Source organism: Armigeres subalbatus, chromosome 2 (genome assembly GCF_024139115.2).
Source record: "Armigeres subalbatus isolate Guangzhou_Male chromosome 2, GZ_Asu_2, whole genome shotgun sequence".
Lineage (NCBI taxonomy): Eukaryota > Metazoa > Arthropoda > Insecta > Diptera > Culicidae > Armigeres > Armigeres subalbatus.
Window position 1 is genome coordinate 92,740,593 of NC_085140.1, and position 25,528 is coordinate 92,766,120.

The 25,528-nt window shown below is 40.4% G+C and overlaps 1 protein-coding gene across 1 annotated transcript; it reads left to right on the forward strand.

The window, feature by feature from the left end:
* The first annotated feature begins 403 nt into the window (after window positions 1-403).
* LOC134209983 (apyrase) lies at window positions 404-20,196 on the forward strand. Its single transcript, XM_062686002.1, has 3 exons — window positions 404-1,516; window positions 19,286-19,534; window positions 19,598-20,196. Exons 1-3 carry the CDS (start codon window positions 577-579, stop codon window positions 20,047-20,049), a joined length of 1,641 nt encoding a protein of 546 aa, XP_062541986.1. The 5' UTR covers window positions 404-576; the 3' UTR covers window positions 20,050-20,196.
* Window positions 20,197-25,528: the final 5,332 nt, after the last annotated feature.

A 25,528-nucleotide genomic window follows, 5' to 3' on the forward strand; every position in this document is an offset into this window, starting at 1 on the left:
AAAGAAAAGTACGGTGACATATCTATTTTTACCTCATTCATTGGAAATTCCATAATTATTGATATCATCCCATCTTCGGCATAAACTTTTGTTTTCATGTAGAGATTCAATTTTGTTGTAAGTACATATTTTTTTGTATCTACCAAATCTTTTTGTTAAATCTTAGTAGATAAATTTTACTACTCTTTACCTCTCTTTATTCAAGTCGTTTAAGGAAAATCCAATCAAAGAATAAAGAAAAGCATAATTTTCCCAATACAGATATTCGGAATATTGAAAATCCCATAAAATTTTGGATTTAAATCTTGAATTAATTTGACTATGTCTCTGCCATATCGGACGCTTCTTCCCTAAAGTACGAAAATCGCTGTTTATTCGTTCGTATCTCCACACTCACATTCTGCACTTCAGATGAGGTAAGGCGAGCCCGCTAATACCTAACCATCCAGTCAGTCATCGTTGGTCACTCCACCTGAACGCTGATTCAGCTGGAGGCTGTCATCGGTCAGTGCCGAGGCTCCCGAATTCAAATATTGGAAAATACCGACGGATAACGAAACTTGCAAGTTTTAGAAAATGTTCTCCAAATTGTGGCTACTGTTTATAATATTGCCACTAAACCGGGTGGTACGCGGTCAAAGTGATCTGTTTGAGTTGTCAATCGTTCACATAAACGACTTCCATGCGCGTTTCGAAGAAGTGAATACGGCTAGTGTGACCTGCACTCCGGGTAAAGATGAAGTTTGCGTGGGTGGGTATGCCCGCACGGTGACGGTGCTGAAGAAATTACTTGCCGAAAGAACCAATCCCATTTACTTGAATGCGGGAGATAACTTCCAAGGTACCTTGTGGTATAACATTCACCGATGGAATGTTACGGTGGAGTTTTTGAATATGGTGCCGGCCGATGCCATGACGATCGGCAATCATGAGTTCGATCATGGTGTGGAAGGGGTGGTTCCCTTTTTGGAGCAAATCAATTCAACGGTCCTGTTGGTCAACGTGGATAACAGTGAAGAACCAGAATTTAATAAATTCCAAAAGTCGATGATCATCGAAAGGAGTGGGCGCAAAATTGGGCTCATTGGAGTCATTCTTCAAACAACGTACGACATTGCCAGTACGGGAAATTTGATCTTCGCTGATGAGTCTGAAACCGTAAGGAATGAAGCCGAACTGTTGAAGCAGCAGGGTGTGGATATAATTGTGGTGATTTCGCATTGTGGATTGGACGTGGATAAAGTGATTGCTGCAAATGCTGGGCCCGAAATTGACATCATCGTTGGCGGCCATTCGCATACGTTTTTGTACACTGGAGACCATCCGACTATTCCGGGCACGGCGCAGGGTGAATACCCGACGGTCGTTACACAGCAAGATGGACACCAAGTGTTGATCGTGCAAGCGGCAGCATACACTAAATTTGTGGGTGACATTGTATTGTTCTTTGATGAAGCAGGAATCATTCAACGTTGGGAGGGTAATCCAGTTTATTTGGGAGCTGAAGTGGAGCAAGGTAGGTTGGTGCAAATTATATCTAAAATGTTTGAAAATAGCTACTTCAAATTAGATCAGTTTCTGAACATTTTCATGCATTTCCATGAGTACTTAATGCATAAAGTTTTCGAATTCAGCTTGATTTTTTTGAAACTCTTTAGATGTGAAATAAATTCCATGAAATTTCGTCATAATCAATACAAGTATTCATGCATTTCTAATATGTGTGGGAATCCTGAGAATAACATTCTAAAATGTTTTGAGATACTTAAGTACCGATGAACAAAAATTTGGAATCGTGAAGCGTTTTTATGAGTCATCAAAAAAATATTAAATTCCAAAATAACATGGGTTTTCTGTTGTTGCTCACGTTAGGAAGCCGCTTCCAAATTTTATAAAATAATGTTGCCTAAATTTTAAAAATTGTGGTTTCCTGAATAGGTGAGAGATTTCTCTGCAAAACTCAAAGAGAGTCGAGAAGCAACCAAATCGATCTGAATTGTGCTGCAAGAGAAATATTTTCTGATACGAAGTGGTTTCCCCGAGCAGAGACCGCTATCAAAATTTGATCAGAATGATAACAAATCGAGTTTTTGAAATCTTATCATAGCATTTTTTGATACAGAATTTCGAGGCTGAAAGCCAATATCATATTTTAATATAATTTTTTGAATTGTAAATAATAGTAATTGTGTTCTTTGAAACGCTTAAGCTTTCAAACCTCATATCTTGAATACATGACTTATGGTTTACGAAGGTTTTTATTACAATACTAAAATAAAATGACTTGCACACGTAAATCATTTCACAGATTTCTATGAATTTTGCTTCAATTCACCGAAATCTCAACAGCAGAACTGTGCGGTAATTAAAAGAACGGTTCGCCACTTCATCTCAAGCTCCTATTTCCATCCCATCAAAAACAAAGCAATGGTAAGGAATGTAGTTTGTTTATTATGTTTGTGATTTTTTTCAGCGGTGAGCACCCATATTCACAAAAAGAAGCGACGAATTTGGTACCGTATTTCTTTGTTTAGCGATGAGATGGATTTATGTACAGTGAGATGGAGATCGGAACATTTCCCCTATTTCACCAAACTTTCTGCGATTTTTCCTTTGTTCAACTGTCAAAACCACTGAAAATCTGTAAACTTATTCGCCGAACAGTTCTGCTGTAAAAATTTCGGTGAAATTTCACAGAAATCTGTGATTTATTTTTAGTGTGTGACATAAAATTTTAAACAAATTTTATTATTTTTGTTTAGAGAACAAGTTGAGAGGTGAATTAGATATTCTTTTCTCAAAATAACTAAATGATAACTAATCCAGACCGCAGGTCTTGATGTCGCATATAATATGAGTTTGATCAAACATGTTACTGAACAACATATCAGTATTTTGATATCATGTATATTGCGTTGGATCCAAGCATCACCGAATTTGTGGAATACGTTCGTGCCAAATCGTGTTGAGGCATTCCACGGGGGCATGTCAGTCGATCCTGAGCGACCATTTCGAAAATATTTGAAACTCTGCACAGTTTTTCAATTTCATCTAAATCGTCATTTTTCGATATCAAATCTTCATATTGAGTCACGACTAACTTTTCAAAAGGGTGTATGTGAAAATGGTTCAACAATATTTAAAAAGCTGCACAGCAAAAACGGAATGTTCGATTGTTATGATTTTTTCAGCAAAGTTAGACAACTAAATGGTGATTCTTAAGAAAATGTGCACAGTAAAAAATTTTTTTGCCTTTAAAAATATCATTTTTGTCACAAAACTCAAATATCTCAAAACCCTATCTTTTTCGAACGTAATTTTTTAGGAAAACGGTCCATTATATTAGCTATCTACCATAAAAATTTGGTGATGGTAAACTAATAAACAAAAAGTTATGACATTTCAAACATTTCACAATTTTCACAATTAGTAAAAAAAAAATTTTTTTCTGTGTAAGTTATTTCGAGAATTGCAGTTTGATGCAGATTTTATTGTTAAGGGACGTGATTTAAACAAGTTGTTTTCATGATATTTTGATTCAATTATTCATAGCATCTATAAGAAACTTAGACACGATCCAGTGTTGTGATCAAAAGTATTGATAGTGTCATAATTTTCATTGCACGTGACTGGCGAAAAATTCTTTTAATAGTGTTGAAACCTGTTGATAATAACGTTGATAGAAACATATCAGAAATGTTATTTTTAAGACAAAAGCTGCAAAATCAAAGATTTATATACACGTGTACGTCTATAAAAAAATATACCTCTTAGAGAATAGACTTTATAATCGGGAGGAAACGGGTATCTTCAACAACAACAAATGCATGATAGGTACATACCATGACAATGCTCACGAAAAAGCAAAAAATTACTACTACTAAGGTTGTTAAAGATCTTATAGTAATTTTTTTCTTCAGTCAAGCAAATGACACCAAACTAGTCAGTAAAAACTTAAAAGTGATTTTGTTTATTGAAATATTACGAACAACATGAGTAGCCGCTTTCTCAACTGTTGTAGGCCGTTTGATGGAAAAAAGTGTTTTCAAAAGAGTTACGAAATCTCACCGAAAGCACCATAGATAAACTGAAAGCGACTGGTTATGCTCCAATGTCCACATTGAATACAAATTTACGCATTTGCACGTCCTGCCGTCTAAACGTTGACAAAAGAGCAATCTGTATATCATCGGTTGAGCAGAGCGCAGGAAGTTCGAAAACGACAGCAACTGAGGAATTGCCAGATGTATCGACAACAACTGAGGAATTACCAGAAGTATTAAGCCTTGCCACCGTACCATCAGCGAAATCTGTTTCAACAAATCAATCGGAAGATGAGTGTATCCAAAAGGTCAACATCGAACGCTTTAACGAGGGCATAGCTGGGATAAAAGTGACTCCGATTAAATGGAGTAAGATGGATTACGTTTATTACCCGGAGAAAAATACCGTGAAATAAACGAAGCTGTACGAAGAAACCTCTTCAAATTAGGACCTGATGATGTGGAAAATACAGACTACGATGAGGTAATTATAAATATGAAGGAAAGGTTCTCGAATGCAGCCACGACAAGGAAAGAAAAATTATTGATTTTGTCGATGCTGCCAAGTTCGTGGTCTATTCAGGATGCCATTGATGAGTTCAAAACCAATAGAAATACAGTAAAAGAGGCAAAACAATTGAAGAATAACTGTCTTTCAACCAAAAATACTAGGTCTAGTACTGCATTAACAGATGAGACAAAAGAAATAGTAGTTCAATATTTTGAAGATGATGAAGTAAGTCGAGCTATGCCTGGTCAAAAAGATTATGTATCAGTAAAAAAAGATGGAAAGCGTCAAACAATCCAAAAACGATTAATGATGACAACTTTGAAAGAAGCGTACACACGCTTCAAGGAAATTCAAGGTTTTTCCTCATTTGCAAGCCTTCGGCCAAGGCAATGTAAGCTTCTTTCCTATTCAGGAACACATAATGTGTGTGTGTGCACAACCCATGAGAATATTAATCTTATTTTACATAGTTTGAAAAGAATCAATTTAACAAAGGATATTAAAATGTTAACTGGTAGTCTTTTGTGTGAAAATACAACATCAAATTGCTATCTACGATCTTGTTCGGATTGTCCAGATTCTTCATCATTGGAAAATACTTTATTCGCTGAGTTTGAAGAAAAATATATTGATCAGTTATCATTTGAGCAATGGGTGACCACGGATAGGTGTGACATAGAAACTATTGTAAAACCTGTAGATGAGTTTGTGTCATATTTTTGCTTGAAATTAGAAAGTTTAATCCCTCACGATTTCATTAAGGCCCAAATTACCGTAATCCAGTCATTGACAAGAAAACAGCCACGTGCTTGTACCACCCCCAGGAAAAAATCCGCCCACTGAGGAGAAAATGCATTCCCCAGCTGAATCGGGGAAGCACTCTTGTTTTAAAACTACATCAACACATAGTGGTGACTTCAATACATCCGTGGGATGCTTCATTTGGATGAATTTCGTAATATTATTTGAAAAAACTGCCTTTTGCAGAAAATATTGCAAAGTTGAAAAAATATTTTTCCAGGAGGAGAAACCGTCGATTTACTCTCACGCTCTCTTATACTTTGCAGATACTCGAAAATCATCGTTCAGTGTTGCGTGTTGATTTGTTCTATATGTTATGCTTGTTTTCTCGAATATGTACGTAAACATCAAGCAATAATCTATGAAAATGATGCTTTTCATGCTATATATTGACACTAAATATTAGATGTGAGCTAGAACTGTAAAAACGCAAGCATTCATAAGCAACGCAGGTTATTTATTTTTTCATAATTCAAGTGTTGATAATGTAATGAAATGCTAAAATAATAATATAATGCTGAACCGGCATCACTTTTCATGTACACAGAGAGAAGACCGATCATATGGTCATGTAAACAATCCATTGAATCTGGACGAACATTTGAGAAGGTAGTCAACTGCATCATAATTTTACATTCATGTAAAATGCATGTAGGAAATTGTGTAATTAGGAGTAGGATGCACAACAAATCAATCTCAGATGCATGTTTGAGGTTGTTTATGCGTATCACTATAATCTGTGCGCTGTACAGGTATTGAAAAGGACGTTAATATTTTGTGGAAATATTTAGAGTTTGATACCTTTTGAAATGTTTGTGTACTTTGTACAAAATCAGATCTGAGCGATTGAGTAGGCTCTCCGCAAAAAAAGAAGCGAACAGCAAGAAAAAGAAGTCGATTTGATGTATGACATTTGAACCTTAAAACAGAACAATCCAGCTTTTTAAAAAATACGAAAAATACATTACAAAATGGTGAATTTTTAGTCATTTGTGATTTTTCTGAAAATTACAGCTTTGTATTGCAAGATGAAGTGCAGTCCCATCACTGGAACGTACAACAAGCTACAATTCATCCATTCGTTATTTATTTTAATGGAAGTATGCAAATTGAACACTTAAGTTTTATTATAATTTCCGAAGATTTAAGACACGATTCAGTATCCGTAAACTTGTTCATTGAAAAAATGATTAACTTTTTACGCGTTGATAAGCATAAAGAAGTCAAAAAGATATATTTCATGTCTGATGGAGCAGCGTCGCTGTACAAAAATCGTAAGAATTTTTCGAGCCTATGTCAATTTAAGGTTCAAATGTCATACATCAAATCGACTTCTTTTTCTTGCTGTTCGCTTCTTTTTTTTGCGGAGAGCCTACTCATTCGCTCAGATCTGATTTTGTACAAAGTACACAAACATTTCAAAAGGTATCAAACTCTAAATATTTCCACAAAATATTAACGTCCTTTTCAATACCTGTACAGCGCACAGATTATAGTGATACGCATAAACAACCTCAAACATGCATCTGAGATTGATTTGTTGTGCATCCTACTCCTAATTACACAATTTCCTACATGCATTTTACATGAATGTAAAATTATGATGCAGTTGACTACCTTCTCAAATGTTCGTCCAGATTCAATGGATTGTTTACATGACCATATGATCGGTCTTCTCTCTGTGTACATGAAAAGTGATGCCGGTTCAGCATTATATTATTATTTTAGCATTTCATTACATTATCAACACTTGAATTATGAAAAAATAAATAACCTGCGTTGCTTATGAATGCTTGCGTTTTTACAGTTCTAGCTCACATCTAATATTTAGTGTCAATATATAGCATGAAAAGCATCATTTTCATAGATTATTGCTTGATGTTTACGTACATATTCGAGAAAACAAGCATAACATATAGAACAAATCAACACGCAACACTGAACGATGATTTTCGAGTATCTGCAAAGTATAAGAGAGCGTGAGAGTAAATCGACGGCTTCTCCTGGAAAAATATTTTTCAACTTTGCAATGTTTTCTGCAAAAGGCAGTTTTTCAAATAATATTACGAAATTCATCCAAATGAAGCATCCCACGGATGTATTGAAGTCACCACTATGTGTTGATGTAGTTTTAAAACAAGAGTGCTTCCCCGATTCAGCTGGGGAATGCATTTTCTCCTCAGTGGGCGGATTTTTTCCTGGGGGTGGTACAAGCACGTGGCTGTTTTCTTGTCAATGACTGGATTACGGTAATTTGGGCCTTAAATCAATGTACGGAATTGATGCAGAATGGCATTTTTTTGCTACATCACATGGCAAAGGTCCTTGTGATGCTATTGGAGGAACAATAAAGCGCATGGCCACAAGAGCAAGTTTAGCCAAAGAACGTGAGCATCCAATTAAAACTGCGAAAGAACTTTTTGATTGGGCAAATCGTAGAAAAGAAAAAGATTTAACCAAATTATCATTTTGTTTTACTACTACTGAAGAGTACGAAATAAAGGCTTCAGAGCTCAGCGAGCAATTTAATAACGCGAAAACGATCCAAGGAACCCAAAAATTTCACTGTTTCATTCCATTGTCGGAAAATAAAATTAAAGCAAAACTATACTCAAACTGTGCTGAGTTTTCTATAACAACATTGTGTAACTATAACAGTTTCTATAACAACATTGTGTAACTGCCACATTTAATTTAATACTTAGGATAATATTAATTCATTTTTATTTATTTATACATATAATATTTATACATATAATATACATAATATCGATGAATACATAAATATGGAATATCATACAAACAACTTGTTTAACTCACGCAAGGCCCTTAACAATAAAATCAGCATCAAACTGCGATTCTTGAAAAAAAAAAAATACACTGAAATTTTTTTTTGTTTACTATATGTGAAAATTGTGAAATGTTTGAAATGTCATAACTTTTTTGTTTATTAGTTTACCATCACCAAATTTTTATGGTAGATAGCTAATATAATGGACCGTTTTCCCTAAAAAAATTACGTTCGAAAAAAGATAGGGTTTTGAGATATTTGAGTTTTTGTGACAAAAATGATATTTTTAAAGGCAAGAAATTTTTTTTTACTGTGCACATTTTCTTAAGAATCACCATTTAGTTGTCTAACTTTGCTGAAAAAATCATAACAATCGAACATTCCGTTTTTGCTGTGCAGCTTTTTAAATATTTTTGAACCATTTTCACATACACCCTTTTGAAAAGTTAGTCGTGACTCAATATGAAGATTTGATATCGAAAAAAGACGATTTAGATGAAATTGAAAAACTGTGCAAAGTTTCAACTCAATAGAAAATCATGAATTAAAAATTTTCTTAAATTTTGATGCTGTTGCTTGGAATCGCTCTGTTGCGAAAATCCAATCTATAGCTAATCCGTCACAGTGGTAGCATGTTTCAGGCAAGGATAACCCGGCGGATTTGATTTCTAGAGGTATCATTCCAAAAGATATTGAAGAGATTCGATCGGAGCGTCTTACGGAGTCCAAAGTACGTACGATTTCCAGCCACTATGCGCCTCCGAATTTCTCTGCAGGTATCGTTATCGGCGGTCACCAGTGAGCCCAAGTACACAAATTCTTCTACCACCTCGATTTCGTCACCACCGATAGAAACTCGTGGTGGGTGGCTTACATTGACCTCTCTTGAGCCTCTTCCTATCATGTACTTCGTCTTCGACGTATTGATGACTAGTCCAATCCGTTTAGCTTCGCTTTTCAGTCTGATGTAGGCTTCCTCCATCAGTCCTCCGTCCTTCGTATTACTCCCTCCAAAGCGATGTTGAATAGCAGACACGAAAGACCATCACCTTGCCGTAACCCTCTACGCGTTTCGAAGGGACTCGAGAATGCCCCTGAAACTCGAACTACGCACATCACCCGATCCATCGTCGCCTTGATCAACCGTATCAGTTTATCCGGAAATCCGTTTTCGTGCATTAGCTGCCATAGCTGGTCCCGATCGATTGTATCATATGCGGCTTTGAAGTCGATAAATAGATGATGTGTGGGCACGTTGTATTCGCGGCATTTCTGCAATACCTGACGTATGGCGAACACCTGGTCTGTGGTAGAGCGTTCACCCATAAATCCCGCCTGGTACTGCCCCACGAACTCTCTTGCAATTGGTCTTAGTCGGCGGCATAAAATTTGGGAGAGTACCTTGTAGGCGGCGTTCAGCAATGTGATTGCGCGGTAGTTGCTACAATCCAGCTTATCGCCCTTTTTGTAGATGGGACACACGACACCTTCCATCCACTCCTACGACAGAACCTCATCCTCCCAAACCTTGGTAATCACCCAGTGCAGCGCTCTAGCCAGTGCCTCATCACCGTGTTTAAACAGCTCTCCTGGTAGTTGGTCATCTCCAGGGGCTTTGTTGTTTTTCAGCCGGCTGATCTCCTCCTGGATTTCCTGGAGATTCGGAGCCGGAAGTCGCATGTCTTGCGCGCGTGCTCCTAGGTTCATTACCATACCGCCACCGTTGTCTGCCATATCGCCATTCAGGTGCTCTTCGTAGTGCTGCCACCACCTTTGGATCACCTCACGCTCGTTTGAAAGAAGGTTCCCGTTTATGTCCTTACACATATCGGGCTGTGACACGTGGCCCTTACGTGAACGGTTCAACTTCTCATAGAACTTTCGTGCGTTATTAGCGCGGTACAGTTCCTCCGTCTCTTCACGGTCTCGATCTTCCTGCTGGCGCTTTTTCCTTCGGAAAATCGAGTTTTGTCTGTTCCGCGCCCGTTTGTATCGTGCCTCGTTCGCCCTCGTGCGGTGTTGCAGCAATCTCGCCCATGCTGCATTCTTCTCCTCAACTAACTGCTCACATTCGCCGTCATACCAGTCGTTTCTCTGATCCGGAGCCACCGTGCCTAGTGCAGCGGTTGCGGTGCTTCTAATGGCGGATCGAATATCTCTCCAGCCGTCTTCAAGAGATGCTGCGCCTAGCTGCTCTTCCGTTGGGAGTGCCACTTCCAGCTGCTGCGCGTAGTCTTGGGCTAGTCTACCGTCTTGTAGCCGCCCAATGTTTAGCCGCGGCGGACGACTCCGACGCGTGTTGATCACCGTCGAGAGTTTTGAGCGCAGACATACTGCAACTAGGTAGTGGTCGGATTCAATATTCGCACTGCGGTAAGTGCGTACGTTCGTGATGTCGGAGAAGAATTTGCCGTCGATTAGAACGTGGTCGATTTGGTTTTCCATTACTTGATTAGGTGATTTCCATGTGGCCTTGTGGATATTCTTGCGGGGGTAGAAGCTTTGGTAGAAGGTAGCCGCTCGATGCACGCTTTTACAAACTTTTTGTCCTGTTCATCAGATTTCCTGCAGCGCTACGACATCGAAGTTGCGGGGATGTAATTCATAGTAGATTATCCTGTCGCAACCTGCGAAGCCTAGCGACTTGCAGTTCCATGTTCCAAGCTTCCAATCGTGATCCTTTATTCGTCGCCTAGGGCGTTGCCGATTGTATCGAGTCGTATTATCTTCTATGTTGTTCGTAATAGTTGTTTTTAAAGGCGGCTTATTGGGCCTGCGCAAACCTCCTGTCTCGTCGGAGGGCCGTCGTGTCAGGGCTGTTTAGCGTCCCACCTAACACCAGGACTTGGGCTGCGTATTGGTTGCGGTTAATGGGGCTACTTAGAACAGACGTCCAGGACCGTGTTGCAGCGAGAAGTTGTCTACCAGAGAGCTCGTCGCGGCAGAGCTAACCCTAGCTCGGCGAGTGCAGACAGAAACCTTTGGAGGAGAGTGGAAAGCACTTGTTAGAGGACAAGAAGTGTCTAGGCGATCCTTACTTCGTTGGTACCATCCTTACATCTCGAGTGACAATGTGATTCGTGTCGAGCGATCTCGGCCATAAGATGATCAAAAGGCGAGCAGTGTTGTGAGAAATCAGTCCCTATATATTGAGACGTGTGCATTCCATTGCACTTGGATTTGCTGTTGGATTTCCTATCGAGTGTTGGAGAGCTGACTGATAGCTATTGAAGGAAGAATATGATAAATAGCTCCCCAACACACAATAAACAATTTTCATATAATGTAATATTTATTTTCACGAGCAAAGTATGTATCACATGCCAGTATGTACAAAGGCATTTGAGCGGCCATAACCGTTGCCGTCTCCGTTCATGTTCCTACATGTCATTTTTTCAATGGTCTTATAGTGGAAGAGGTGGTAAAATGAACAGTAGGCTATATTTATATTAAAACACTATTTATGCGTATGTTAATTATGCACACGTTTTCCTCGAAATAAAATAAGGTACCTGAGCAAATATTTTGATTTTGAGACCGAACGAATAGCTATTATTATTCAAAATATCGAACGAGGCCGTAAAAATAGGGTCTGATGTAATTTTCAACAATTTTTCCGCAAGCTTTAATTCCTAATAAATGCATAATAACATTGATTCAAACCTGTTCTAACCACAGCGGCAAATAGGACAACTTTCACAAAGATGTTGCAGGGGTAAATAGCAAAATTATTGGTTTGCATAGTTGGAGGAAGAGTTATTTATCACAAGGCACCTATGAAGGTAAAATGAACACTTGTATCAAACTTACACAAATTTATGATAAAAGTTGTGCAATTGTGAAGCGGAAGTTCAAGAAACAAATCATATCAAATAACCAAGATAAAACTTTGAATATGTAAATTTAATTTAAAAATAACTGATGTTTTAAAACCTTTTTTCTTCTTTTTATTATATTGATAATAAGGAGTTTTTCATAAGTTATGCCAGATTTTTCAAAAGGCTCTCATAATCTTAACTAGTCATATATACAGTGTTAGAGTTAAAAAAACCCTGATTAATCCACCTAGCGGTGATGGTGCCTTTCTCGTGCATTATAAAAATAGTATTTTGGCCATTACTCTTGAGCCCATAGTCCGATCTGACCAATTTTCAATAGGAAACAATGGGAGAGTATTCTGCGTCGAATGCAACTTGTTGCGAGTAAATCGGTTAAGGATAAGTGCCCGAAAAATGAGTGACATTTTTTTTAATTCGTGTTGTGTGTCGAGTTGTTTTTACGTTAGCATAAACCATAAAAACCCAGATTAATCCACCTAGCGGTGATGGTGCCTTTCTCGTTTTTTCCAAGTGAGTAATTTCTAAGCACTTTTGGCATGAAAAAAAAGTATTTTGGCCATAACTTCTGAGCCCATAGTCCGATCCGGTCAATTTTAGATAGGAAACAATGGGACAGAAATCTGCGTCGAATGCAGCTTGTTGCGAGCAAATCGGCTAAAGGTTAGTTCCTAAAAATGAGTGAGATTTTTTTTTTGTGAGAAAATGTAATTTGGACATAATTCCAAATCCCATAGTCCGATTCCGCAAATTTTCAATACGAAACAATGGAACAAGATTCCGCGCCGAATGCAACTTGCTACGAGTAAATCCGTTAAAGAGAAGTGCTTGAAAAATGAGTGAGAATTTTGTATGTGTTTCGGCTAAGAGTAAGTGCCTAAAAAGTGAGTGAGAACTTTTCTTGTAAAAAAATGTATTTTGGCCATAATTTCGAAGCCCATAGACCGATTGAGCCAATTTTCAATACGAAACAATGGTACAAGATTCCGCGTCAAATGCAACTTGTTGCGAGCAAATCGGTTAGGATAAGTGCCTAAAAATGAGTGACATTTTTTCGCTATTTTTCTATTGAAAAATGTATTTTGGCCATAACTTCCGAGCCCATAGTCCGATCCGGCCAATTTTCAACAGGAAACAATGGGATAGGATTCTGCGGGATAGGAATCTGTTGCGGAAAATCGGTTAAGGATAAGTGCCTGAAAAATGAGTGACATATTTTTGCGCACAGACACACACCCATACACACACACATAAACACACAGACGTCACCTCAATTCGTCGAACTGAGTCGATTGGTATATAACACTATGAGTCTCCGGGCCTCCTATAAAAAGTTCATTTTTGGAGCGAACATATAGCCTTTACGTATACTTTGTATACGAGAAAGGCAAAAATGAATTTTGGCCATAACTTCGAAACCCATAGTCCGATTGTAAAGTTACTCCGATGCGAGTAAATCAGCTAAGAGTAAGTGCCTAAAAAGTGAGTGAGAATTTTTGTTATAAAAATATATTTTGGCCATAATTCCGAAGTCCATAGTCCGATTGGGCCAATTTTCAATACGAAACAATGAGACAAGATTCCGCGTCGAATGCAACTTATTGCGAGAAAATCCGTTAAAGATAAGTGCCTGAAAAATGAGTGAGAATTTTGTACGTGTTTCTTATGTAAAAAATGAATTTTGGCCATAACTTCGAAGCCCATAGTCCGATTGGGCCAATTTTCAATACGATACAATTGGGCAAGACTCTACGTCGAATGAAACTTGTTGCGAGTAAATCAGCTAAGAGTAAGTCCCTAAAAAGTGAGTGAGATTTTTTCTTATAAAATTTTTTATTTTGGCCATAATTCCGAAGCGATTGGGCCAATTTTCAATACGAAACAATGGGAAAGGATTCCGCGTCGAATGCAACTTGTTGCGAGCAAATCAGTTAAGGATAAGTGCTTGAAAAATGAGTGAGATTATTTTGCGCACACACATACACACACATACACACACACATACACACACACATACACACACATATACACACACACAGACATCACCTCAATTCGTCGAGCTGAGTCGATCGGTATATAACACTATGGGTCTCCGGGACTCCTATAAAAAGTTCGTTTTTGGAGCGAACATATAGCCTTTACGTATACTTTGTATACGAGAAAGGCAAAAATAGGAATCCAACAAGGATTTCACGTCGAATGCAACTTGTTGTGAGCAAATCGATTAAGGATATGTGCCCGAAAAATGAGTGACATTTTTCACGCGATTTTTTTCGTATGAATTTGTATTTTGGCCTTAACTTTCGATCCCATGGTTCGATCTGGCCAATTCCAAATAGGAAACAATGGGACAGGATTCTGCGTCGAATGCAACTTGTTGCGAGCAAATCAGTTGAGGATAAGGGCCCGAAAAATGAGTGACATTTTTTACGCGATTTTTTCGTATGAATTTGTATTTTGGCCATAACTCTCGATCCCATAGTCCGATCTGGCCAATTTCAAATAGGAAATAATGGGACAGGATTCTGCGTTGAATGCAACTTGTTGCGAGCAAATCGGTTGAGGATAAGTGCCCGAAAAATGAGTGACATTTTTCACGCGATTTTTTCGTATGAATTTGTATTTTGGCCATAACTCTCGATCCCATAGTCCGATCTGGCCAATTTCAAATAGGAAATAATGGGACAGGATTCTGCGTCGAATGCAACTTGTTGCGAGCAAATCGGTTGAGGTTAAGGGCCCGAAAATGAGTGACATTTTTTACGCGATTTTTTCGTATGAAATTGTATTTTGGCCATAACTCTCGATCCCATAGTCCGATCTGGCAATGGGACAGGATTTTGCGTTGAATGCTACTTGTTGCGAGCAAATCGGTTGAGGATAAGTGCCCGAAAAATGAGTGACATTTTTTACGCGATTTTTTCGTATGAATTTGTATTTTGGCCATAACTCTCGATCCCATTGTCCGATCTGGCCAATTTCAAATAGGAAACAATGGGACAGGATTCTGCGTCGAATGCAACTTGTTGCGAGCAAATCGGTTGAGGATAAGTGCCCGAAAAATGAGTGACATTTTTCACGCGATTTTTTCGTATGAATTTGTATTTTGGCCATAACTCTTGATCCCATAGTCCGATCTGGCCAATTCCAAATAGGAAATAATGGGACAGGATTCTGCGTCGAATGCAACTTGTTGCGAGCAAATCGGTTGAGGATAAGTGCCCGAAAAATGAGTGACATTTTTTACGCGATGTTTTCGTATGAATTTGTATTTTGACCATAACTCTCGATCCCATTGTCCGATCTGGCCAATTTCGAATAGGAAACAATGGGACAGGATTCTGCGTCGAATGCAACTTGTTGCGAGCAAATCGGTTGAGGATAAGTGCCCGAAAAATGAGTGACATTTTTTACGCGATTTTTTCGTATGAATTTGTATTTTGGCCATAACTCTCGATCCCATAGTCCGATCTGGCCAATTCCAAATAGGAAATAATGGGACAGGATTCTGCGTCGAATGCAACTTGTTGCGAGCAAATCGGTTGAGGATAAGTGCCCGAAAAATGAGTGACATTTTTTACCCGATTTTTTCGTATGAAATTGTATTTTGGCCATAACTCTCGATCCCATAGTCCGATCTGGCCAATTTCAAATAGGAAACAATGGGACAGGATTCTGCGTCGAATGCAACTTGTTGCGAGCAAATCGGTTGAGGATAAGTGCCCGAAAAATGAGTGACATTTTTTGAGTAGTTTTGCGCACACACACACACACACATACACACACACATACACACACACACACAGACATCACCTCAATTCGTCGAACTGAGTCGATTGGTATATAACACTATGGGTCTCCGGGCCTTCTATAAAAAGTTTGTTTTTGGAGCGATCATATAGCCTTTACCGTATACTTAGTATACGAGAAAGGCAAAAAGTGGTATTTTGGCCATAACTTCCGAGCCCATAGTCCGATCTGACCAATTTTCAATAGGAAACAATGGTAGAGTATCCTGCGTTGAATGCAACTTGTTGCGAGTAAATCGGTTAAGGATAAGTGCCTGAAAAATGAGTGACATTTTTGCATATTTTTGCGCACACACACACACACACACACACACACACATACACACTCTCTCACACACACACACACACACACACACACACACACAGAAGAGGAGCGTGTTGAACGACGGGTGGCGTTCGTGGCTGCTAGAGCCGCTCTGAAGACTGAGATTAGATCAAGCAAAAAAGCCTGCTTCGAGGGCCTGTGTCAAAGTGCCAACGCGAATCCATGGGGTGACGCCTATAGGGTCGTAATGGCCAAGACACGTGGGGCGATGGCCCCTACAGAGCGGTCTCCAGAGATGCTGGAGAGGATCATCGCGGGGCTCTTCCCACGTCACGACCCAAGTCCCTGGCCTCCCTTTGTGGAGCTGCCACGGGCCAGGGTGGCCGACGAGGGAAGAGTAACGGTGGCGGAACTTGCGGGGATTGCACAGTCCCTTAGTGTAGGTAAGGCGCCAGGACCGGATGGTATTCCGAACCCGGCCATCAAAGCGGCCATTGCCGAGGCTCCCGAGATGTTCAGATCTGTTATGCAGAGATGCCTGGACGAGGGAGTCTTCCCTGAAGCATGGAAAAGGCAGAGCTTGGTCCTATTGCCAAAAGCGGGAAAACCACCGGGGGATCCGTCGGCATATAGACCAATATGCCTGCTTGATACGGCGGGGAAGGTGCTCGAGAAGATCATCCTCAACAGGTTGTTGATACGCACGGAGGGTGCGGATGGTCTATCGAGCAACCAGTTTGGCTTCCGAAAGGGTAAGTCGACCGTAGACGCTATCTTGTCGGTTACCAAATCCGCGGAGATAGCTATCCAGCGTAAGAGGAGGGGAGTTCGCTATTGTGCAGTAGTGACTCTCGACCTGAGGAATGCTTTCAATAGTGCCAGTTGGGCAGCTATTGCAGATGCGCTCCTGCGTCTTGGAATTCCCGAGTACCTGTACAAGATTCTCGGAAGCTACTTCCAGAATCGATTACTGGTATACGACACGGAGGCGGGTCGGAAGTGCGTTGACATAACCTCAGGGGTTCCGCAAGGTTCCATACTGGGTCCGGTGTTATGGAACGTCATGTACGACGGTGTCTTGAGGTTGAAGTTCCCGGTGGGCGTGGCAATCGTCGGCTTCGCTGACGATATTACGCTGGAGGTCTACGGCGAATCGATCGAAGAGGTGGAGTTGACTGCAGCCCACTCGATCGCAATTGTGGAGGAGTGGATGAGTTCCAGGAAGTTAGAACTGGCTCACCACAAGACTGAGGTGGTTGTTGTTAACAACCGAAAGTCGGAGCAACAAGCGGTGATAAGGGCAGGCAACTGCACACTCCACAGCTATAGTGGCATTGTCCCGGATGATGTCCAATAGCTCTGCGGTTTATGCCAGCAAGCGCAAGCTTCTGGCTAGCGTTGCTCTGTCCATACTGAGGTATGGGGGTCCAGCTTGGGGCACGGCCCTGCGTATTAACTGCTACAGAACGAAGTTAGAAAGTACGTATGGCGTGCGTGGGACAGTTCCACTAAGGGTAGATGGACACATAGGTTGATACCGGAGATAGGTACGTGGGTCAAGAGGCGCCATGGGGAAATCACTTTCCACCTGACCCAGGTCCTTACAGGCCATGGTTGCTTTAGACAGTACCTACACCGGTTCGGACACTCGGCCTCGCCCGAGTGTCCGGTGTGCGTAGGTTTAGAGGAAACGGCGGAACACGTGTTGTTCGTATGCCCGCGTTTTCGCACAATGCGCGACCCCATGCTTGCCACATGTGGTCTGGACACTACCCCGGACAACCTAGTCCGGAGGATGTGTAAAGATGAAGTTGGCTGAAACGCCGTTTTATCGGCTATCGTCCAAATCGTCTCGGAGCTACACATAAGGTGGCGCGTGGACTCGAGGAATGGCTAGTTCAGGCGCAAATAAGAGGTGGTCCAAGGGTTCGGAGTCGGCTTCATGGGTCATACCGGTGCCCTGTGGTCGAACTCGATCCTTTTATCGAACAAGTGGCCGCGTGAAGAACAACATGGTATCGTCGCTTTCGCGGCGTCGGTCAACCGGGCGGGTTCCGAGCCCGAGGACGGAAAGGGGTCCTCGTCAAGGCTGGGGCAGGCGTAGGCACCGCGTCGGCAAGTACCTCTGTGTGCTGGCGAATAGGCCCTATCGCAGAAAGGTCAATTTGGGGTGCACGCGGCATCATCATTCTTGATACCAGTCGTGCAGAGGGAAGCAGGCGCGTAGTCGACCCTGCCCACCTTCCGAGGACATAGGGCGTGGTAAGGCCACCTGGAAAGCCGGCAATGCGCTGGCACGATACCATGGTGTTCTTCTAAAAAAGCGAGTCACGATGTTCGATGCTGCAAGGACACGCAGTTAACCTCGAGGGTGCGTCATGCACTGGCCCCCCTTTGAAGCATTACTTTCTGGTTGTACCGAAGGGACGATGGGCTTGGCGGCAATGGAAACGGTTTAGCTGGTCGGGGATGCAGTCCTGCCTCCCTCATTGAGGTGGCCCCTAACCCAGCACTTCCTGTTCAACCCAGAATGTCTGTTTAGCAGATTCCCCCTCCACTGTTTAGGAAGAAAAAAAAACACACACACACACACACACACACACACACACACACACACACACACACACACACACACACACACACACACACACACACACACACACACACACACACACACACACACACACAGATACACACATACACACAGACATCACTTCAAGTCGTCGAGCTGAGTCGATCGGTATATAACACTATGGGTCTCCGGGCCTTCTATAAAAAGTTTGTTTTTGGAGCGATCTTATAGCCTTTACCGTATACTTAGTATACGAGAAAGGCAAAAAGAAAATTAAATGTTTCAAAAGGGTTTTAGAAGCGATGTTCATTTTACCACCAGGCAGTATTCATTTTACCCGCACTATTTTTGTACATACGAAATTTCGATGTTTTTTATTTCGAAGAAATACTATATGAAACAATGTTTATTAGCGAAAAAATTGTCCAGTGCAATAAGAATATTAGTTAAATGGTTGGACCAAGTGGTAAAACTAGCAAATTAACCTCGTTTTATGATTGAATTCAACGCAAGTCCTTAACGTGTTCATTTTACCACCTGTTTCCCTACCTATAATCGTACATTCAAAACCAGTATTTTTCAAACCTTTGAATTTATTTATTCTGCGTAATCAGCTGTTGAGCTATGCATTCATTATTTTTATCACATGTTTTCCAGACCCAGCCGTCGTTGAAGCCATGATCCCGTGGAAGGTTGCCGTCGATGAGCTCGGTGTACGCCAAGTCGGATCCACCGTTGTGGATCTTCTTAAATCGACCTGCAACTACGCTGAGTGCAACCTTGGTAGCCTGATCGCCGACTCGATGGTTTCGGCCTTCATTTCGTCAGCGGATCCGGGCCATTGGGCGTACAGTGCCATCGCTATGATCGCTGTCGGTGGAATTCGCGTTAGCATGTTCAAAGGAGGTACGCATATATTTATTGTGTAAATACGAAAGCGGGGTTACTAAAACTGTTTAAATTTCTCAGCTATCAACTATGCGAACGTGATTGAGGTGCTACCATTCGAGAACAATCTGGTTTGCATTGAGCTACGAGGAGATTATCTGCTGGGAGTTTTGGAGTACTCGGTTGAAAAATCCTATGACGATGACAAATTCAACGGGGCCAATATGGTGCAGATATCGGGTCTCAAAGTGGTGTACAACGTTACGAATCCGATTGGGGAACGGGTTCTGTCAGTGGATGTTCTCTGTTACGATTGTATGGTACCGTCCTATAGCCCACTAAACCCCTTCAAGTACTACCGAGTGATAACGAACTCGTTTTTGGTGGGGGGTGGCGACGGATTCACCATACTCACTGAGCGTGGACGCAACAAGCGCGTCGGGCCGATTGATAATGTAGCGTTCGAAAGTTATCTCAAACAACGGTCACCCGTGATGCAAGGAGTTGACGGCAGGATTAAAGTTTACACGTAGTCACGACTATAGTGAGCTGCTTGCTGGTGACCGATCGGCGACGTCGAAGCGGAAATCGTAAACAATCGAATTTAAGTGATAATAGCTTGTATGTATCGGGAATTACCGTAATAAACGGAGGGAACTTTTATCTTGAGTGACAATGAATTGCTATTTGAATGCTTTTTAGTGTTTTGAAATCAGGTAGACAGAGACATTTGATGACAAGATCACAATCCGGAATATTGGCCTCCTGAGAATTACGAAATCATAAACACGTGAACGTTGCAAACATTTGATAATGACCCTGAATTAGGTGAATGATAAAGTTCTTATTATTCCGTGATATGTTGGAATCGGAGAATCGGAGTTTTCCGCTTTTGCAAAGTTTGCACGTTCGAAAGTGCTCCATCGTAGTCCTCATTCGTAGCTGGAACTTTTCCCATTGCCTCTACTGAGGAGTAGAATCTTCGGAATGCGTAACCTAAATCATGCTGAAGGGGGTCCTTTCTCAATGTCGACACTATTCTTGAGTTAAATACGACTTGAAACCAATATGATCACATTTTACCCAACTACATCCCATCCCCACCCTTCCCGTAAGTTCAAAATTCGAGCTGTGCACGAAACTGCTGCATCTGATAGAATTTGCAAAAAATTAAACAATCCTATCAAATGTCTCTCCCCACGCGCGTCACTCGTCAATCTACTGAGCCTCGTGAAATCTTATCTCGAACAATAAAATAATAATTGCTGTAAATGCTATAAATCCATTATTGTCGTGAGACGCAAGCCTTTACAAGTGTTACTAATAATTTGTTTGGCACAAAATTGACGATCAACTGATTATTCGCTGTGGGACACTTCACAGTGAGTGCTTCCTGACATGATTTATGCTTCCTCAGATAATCCGACCTTGTCCAGCCAGATAACAAACTTTTGTCGCCAATATGATGAGGTCGATTGAACTCTAACTGGGTATTTAGATTGGTGTGGTGTCAACAAGTCTATGCAGGGGTTCAGAATATGGAATTTGCTGATAAATTTCGTTAAGAGTTGCTTTGAGTATTTTAGCTAATCCGTACTCTGCCGTTATACGCATAACTGTCCCATGTATATAGGGAATCCCAGCAAACATGGGACAACTATGCGTATGACGGCAGTACTGTTCTGTTCACATGCAGCAAAATAAATTAACCATAATAGGTATACACATTAATATAGTAATTAAGGATGTGCGACTTCTTCTTTTGTTTTTTTTTTCTACTACTACTACTACTTTTTTTTTAAATCTTTATCTAAAAAAAAATCATAAGGGTTGTGTACAAGACACAGAATTATACTTGACTGCCACTGAAGCCATCCATGCGAATACATATTTGTAGCATCTCCTCCGACGCGCGCTCGTGATTCTACTACGGACGTCAGGCAACCGTATGGCGTCGCCAAGCGGTTAACATGCACTTTGAAAAAAAAATTGCCTCGCCTCAATCTTCCTTTGTATTTTTAATAAATCGATTATCATAACGATGAATCGATTAATCGAAGTAATCAACATCTAAAAGTTTATTTATTTTATTTTATTTTTATTTTATTGATGTATAAGGGGGCCGGGGGCCAAGTCACCGATGTGAATTTGAAATTCATATCGTCCATGATACACCAGGGACTAAAGGATAAGGCTTTACAACATCTTTACCCATAGGGGTTTTAAGTTTTGCGGGATATACTGCTAGTATATCACTGCCTTAGGAGTATGGGCATGTTAGGGATATTTTTATGATGAATATTTAAGCTGTGGAGAGATGTCGGTTAAAATATTTGATTATATGTATTAACTTTGATTCCAATTATAAATCACAAAGAGCTTCCCTTGTATTTAGGCGGTTAAACAAATGTGTTTGTTAGTATGTCGTGTTGATATCTGTATTCTTCCAGTTAAAGTTGTCTGATGTTACAAATTTTAGTTGTCCAGCAGTCCCTTACAAATCCTTACTCCTAAATGATCAGTCTATTCGTCATTAAGCTGCTGTTAAGTCCTGATCTCTTTCAATATTGTTCGGAGTATTCAGTGTGAGTGGTATTGTTTCGAAGTAGTTTTCTCATCAATAGCGTTTAAGTAATGTCCCCATCAAACAAATAAAGGTTTAAAAGTTTGTTCAAAATCTTAATTTTCAATCGCGAGTCAGTGTTAATACAATTATGTTAATGTGTATATGGTATAGGAATTGCGATACATCTCGTTAAATTTGAATTGCTGACTATATTTCAAATAAACACCTTTCATGAAAACGTATTTTGAAACTAAAATATCGTATTACAATTTGATGAATATCAATAATCGTCCAAAGTTTTGAAAATTATCTAGTGAAAGCAGTCGAAACTGAATCGAAAAGCCAAAATGGGCCACAGTTCAGAACCGTTCATCAAACAATCTTAAAAAATTTGAGCCTGCTATTTTAACAACTACATATTTTGAAGAATCATGTTCCAAGAAAACGCCTGATACTATCTTTGTGGACTTATGACGGCCTTGCATAGCATCATCATTGTCTCGGAACTAGATTCAGTCAGTAAAAATTTCAAACCATTTCGTGAGCTTCCATTTGATGATGGGCTTAAAAAGACATTGATTGATCCTCCTCACGACCTTAGGTGGTCAAACTATTAGTCATGTAGATAAAAGGATAGTGGATGAAAGGATCATATGGTCTATTCTCATGCACATAGGTGGCTAAGGTCTCAGTTAAACGTGACTCTATCTCTTGTTTTACCGTCTAGCGCTGATCATGAGTTCATTCCCTATCGGTCATTTACTGTGTTATAAGGTAGTCAACTAATTTTATTTGTCTTTCAGAATACACTTAGTCACGTCTCCTATGTCCTTCAATCTTTCTTTACATTGGAGTATGTATTATTTTTCCTAACCCAAAAAAATGAAGAGCGAAACAGGTTTGTTTATACGTTGATCCATGCAGTAAGAGTAAAATAACAAAGATTACTGAGAAGAAATAACGAATACAGTCACCGTATATAATGCAACATTAGTAAATCTACAGTATCTACTTTCACTACTTACTGTATACTGAACTATGTACTACAATTGGTGCAATGGATGATCGTTTGCTTCCCAGTCTTTTGTGTTAGTATTTTGTTAGTTAAGACTGGTACTAGACCCTGGCGGAACCTCCGCAGCATATACTCAAGAATATGTTGTTAGATCATGCGACACCTTCTCTAAGCATTTGCAAGGAGGTATGATATATCAAGTGTTTAATTATTTCCTATATATTGGCAAAAAATACTCGACGCGTTTCTGTTAAATTGAAATGTTACCGGGTTTAAAGTGCGTACTTCAGTACTGCTTAATAGTGTAACCGTACTCGGATGCAATTAAATTCATCTCGTTTTCGTCTAACGGTAATGTGTTGAGTACTGATAATACTAGCAATGTGTACTATAAAAGAACAAATTATTTCACAATTTTAACAATATGCAGACACTTGACTTATCAACGTTGACCCCATCATCCATGGACAGGGAAGTAATCAACATCTAAAAGTTGTCGTAAAATCCCAATTAATCGATTACTCTCAATTCTTGTTGATTATAGAATCGATTAATCGTTGGGAAGTAATCGATTCAAAATTAATCGATTATCACAACAAATAATCGATTAATCGAAGTAATGGGGGGGGGTGGGGTTTGTTGATCAAATTTTATGAAATTTGGCCATAATATTCTTTGATATGCAAAGAATGTTTAGTCAAAATTTGAGCATAATTAGTTACAGAAAACCCCCTGACTATAATAGAACAAAACCTGCCAGAACCGTAATTTCCCCTACTAACGATTGGCTACCATCAATGAAAGTAGCTTAAGTCACAACTTGAGGCGAGAGGAATTTTGATCAAAGTAAAACTTAATTGCTTGGTGATGGCAGATTGTTTTCCGTCGGTAGTAGAATCACGAGATCACGATTCAGAGAAAGACATATAATTTTGGTAGATAGTCATCCATGCGAATACATTTCTGCAGCTTCTCCGTTTGACGCGCGCTCGTGATTCTACATACATACAGAAAACATACGATGATTCAACTCATCCATGAGTTTTTAGGTGCTGAGTTGGGCTTGATTTGAATCGTCCATGAGTTTTCACCACAACAGACCAAACCACAGGCGTTATCACTGGAACCGCGCTGGTCCGTTCTCCGTGACATCCAGAATGAAAATGACGCGTGCACGCGAAACATGGGGCTTTTTATACACAGGGAAAACGAAGCAGTGGATCAAAAGGCCCGTACCTTACTGCAATCTGATGTCCGTGTTGGGGATTTATGAACGGAATTGAATTTTTCACCCGTTTTGGAAAGAAATAACATTTTCAATGGTTTAACGTTGATAATCAATAGTATCAATAGAATTGGAAAATTGCTGGAGAGTTTCCTAATCTATTGATAAGCAAATCTCGAAAATCCATCGAAAGATGAAGACGCTATTAGCGTTTGAAATCTATCCTAATTTCGTGACGGTCTCGAATTTGGAAATTTCGGTTTTACACCCTGTATCTGAGTCTTCCCCTTAGACGTAGTTTACGTCAAAAAAAAAACTACTACTCCTTTGGACGGCCTGTCAAGTAATCAGTTTGGTTTTCGCAAGGGTAGGTCCACGTTGGACGCTTTTAATTCAGTGGTAAAAACCGCCGAGATAGCGATCCAACAGAAAAGGCGAGGTATTCGATACTATGCGTGTCACTACTTGATATGAAGAACACATCCAACAGCGCAAGCTGGGATGCCATCGCGCTTTCGTTACACCAATTTAGCCTGCGGGTGAGCCTGTACGGCCTGTACGTGATTTTGAAAAGTTATTTCCAGAACCGTGTACTGTTATACGAGACCGATGGCGATACCGGTCAGAGAAGCGCTCCTACTACCGCAGAAGTTCCGCAAGATTCAATACTGGGCCCGGTTTTATGGAACCTCATGTATGACGGGGTCCTGAAACTAAAGGTCCTTCCTGGTGTTGAGATAGTCGGCTTCTCCGATAACGTAACCTTGGAGGTCTGCGGGGAGACAATTCCCGAGGTACAACTGACCGCAGCACACACGATCAGCAGGGTGGCGAATTTGATAAGCGCTAGAGACCTGAAGCTCGCCTAACATAATGCAACGTACACACCAGTCAAGCAGTTTGACGAACATTGACTCCGCCCCAAGAAAACGCTTCGGTTGCTGCATTGTTTGAACGTGTGTGAAGTTGTTCGAACAACCATTTGACAGTTGGCGGCTCGGTTGGAAAAAATTAAAACGGTTTGATTTTGGTTTGAGTTGTCGGGGGTGGAGTCAAGGTTCGCCGAACATTTTTGAGCATTTGTAGTGAAATTGCAAAAACCCCCATACATTTTTTGATGATTGGTGCTCAAGTTGGCGCTTCGATCGTTCGTGTGTGATATTGTTGGTCGAATAAATTGATTGTTCGTGTCACTGTTGGTAAAAC

Excerpts from the sequence above, each read along its gene's own strand:
- LOC134209983 (XM_062686002.1), top strand. The coding sequence starts at position 577 with ATGTTCTCCAAATTGTGGCTACTGTTTATAATATTGCCACTAAACCGG. Across the intron at positions 1,517-19,285 it reads GGGAGCTGAAGTGGAGCAAG|ACCCAGCCGTCGTTGAAGCC; the intron begins GTAGGTTGGTGC and ends CATGTTTTCCAG. Across the intron at positions 19,535-19,597 it reads CGTTAGCATGTTCAAAGGAG|CTATCAACTATGCGAACGTG; the intron begins GTACGCATATAT and ends TAAATTTCTCAG.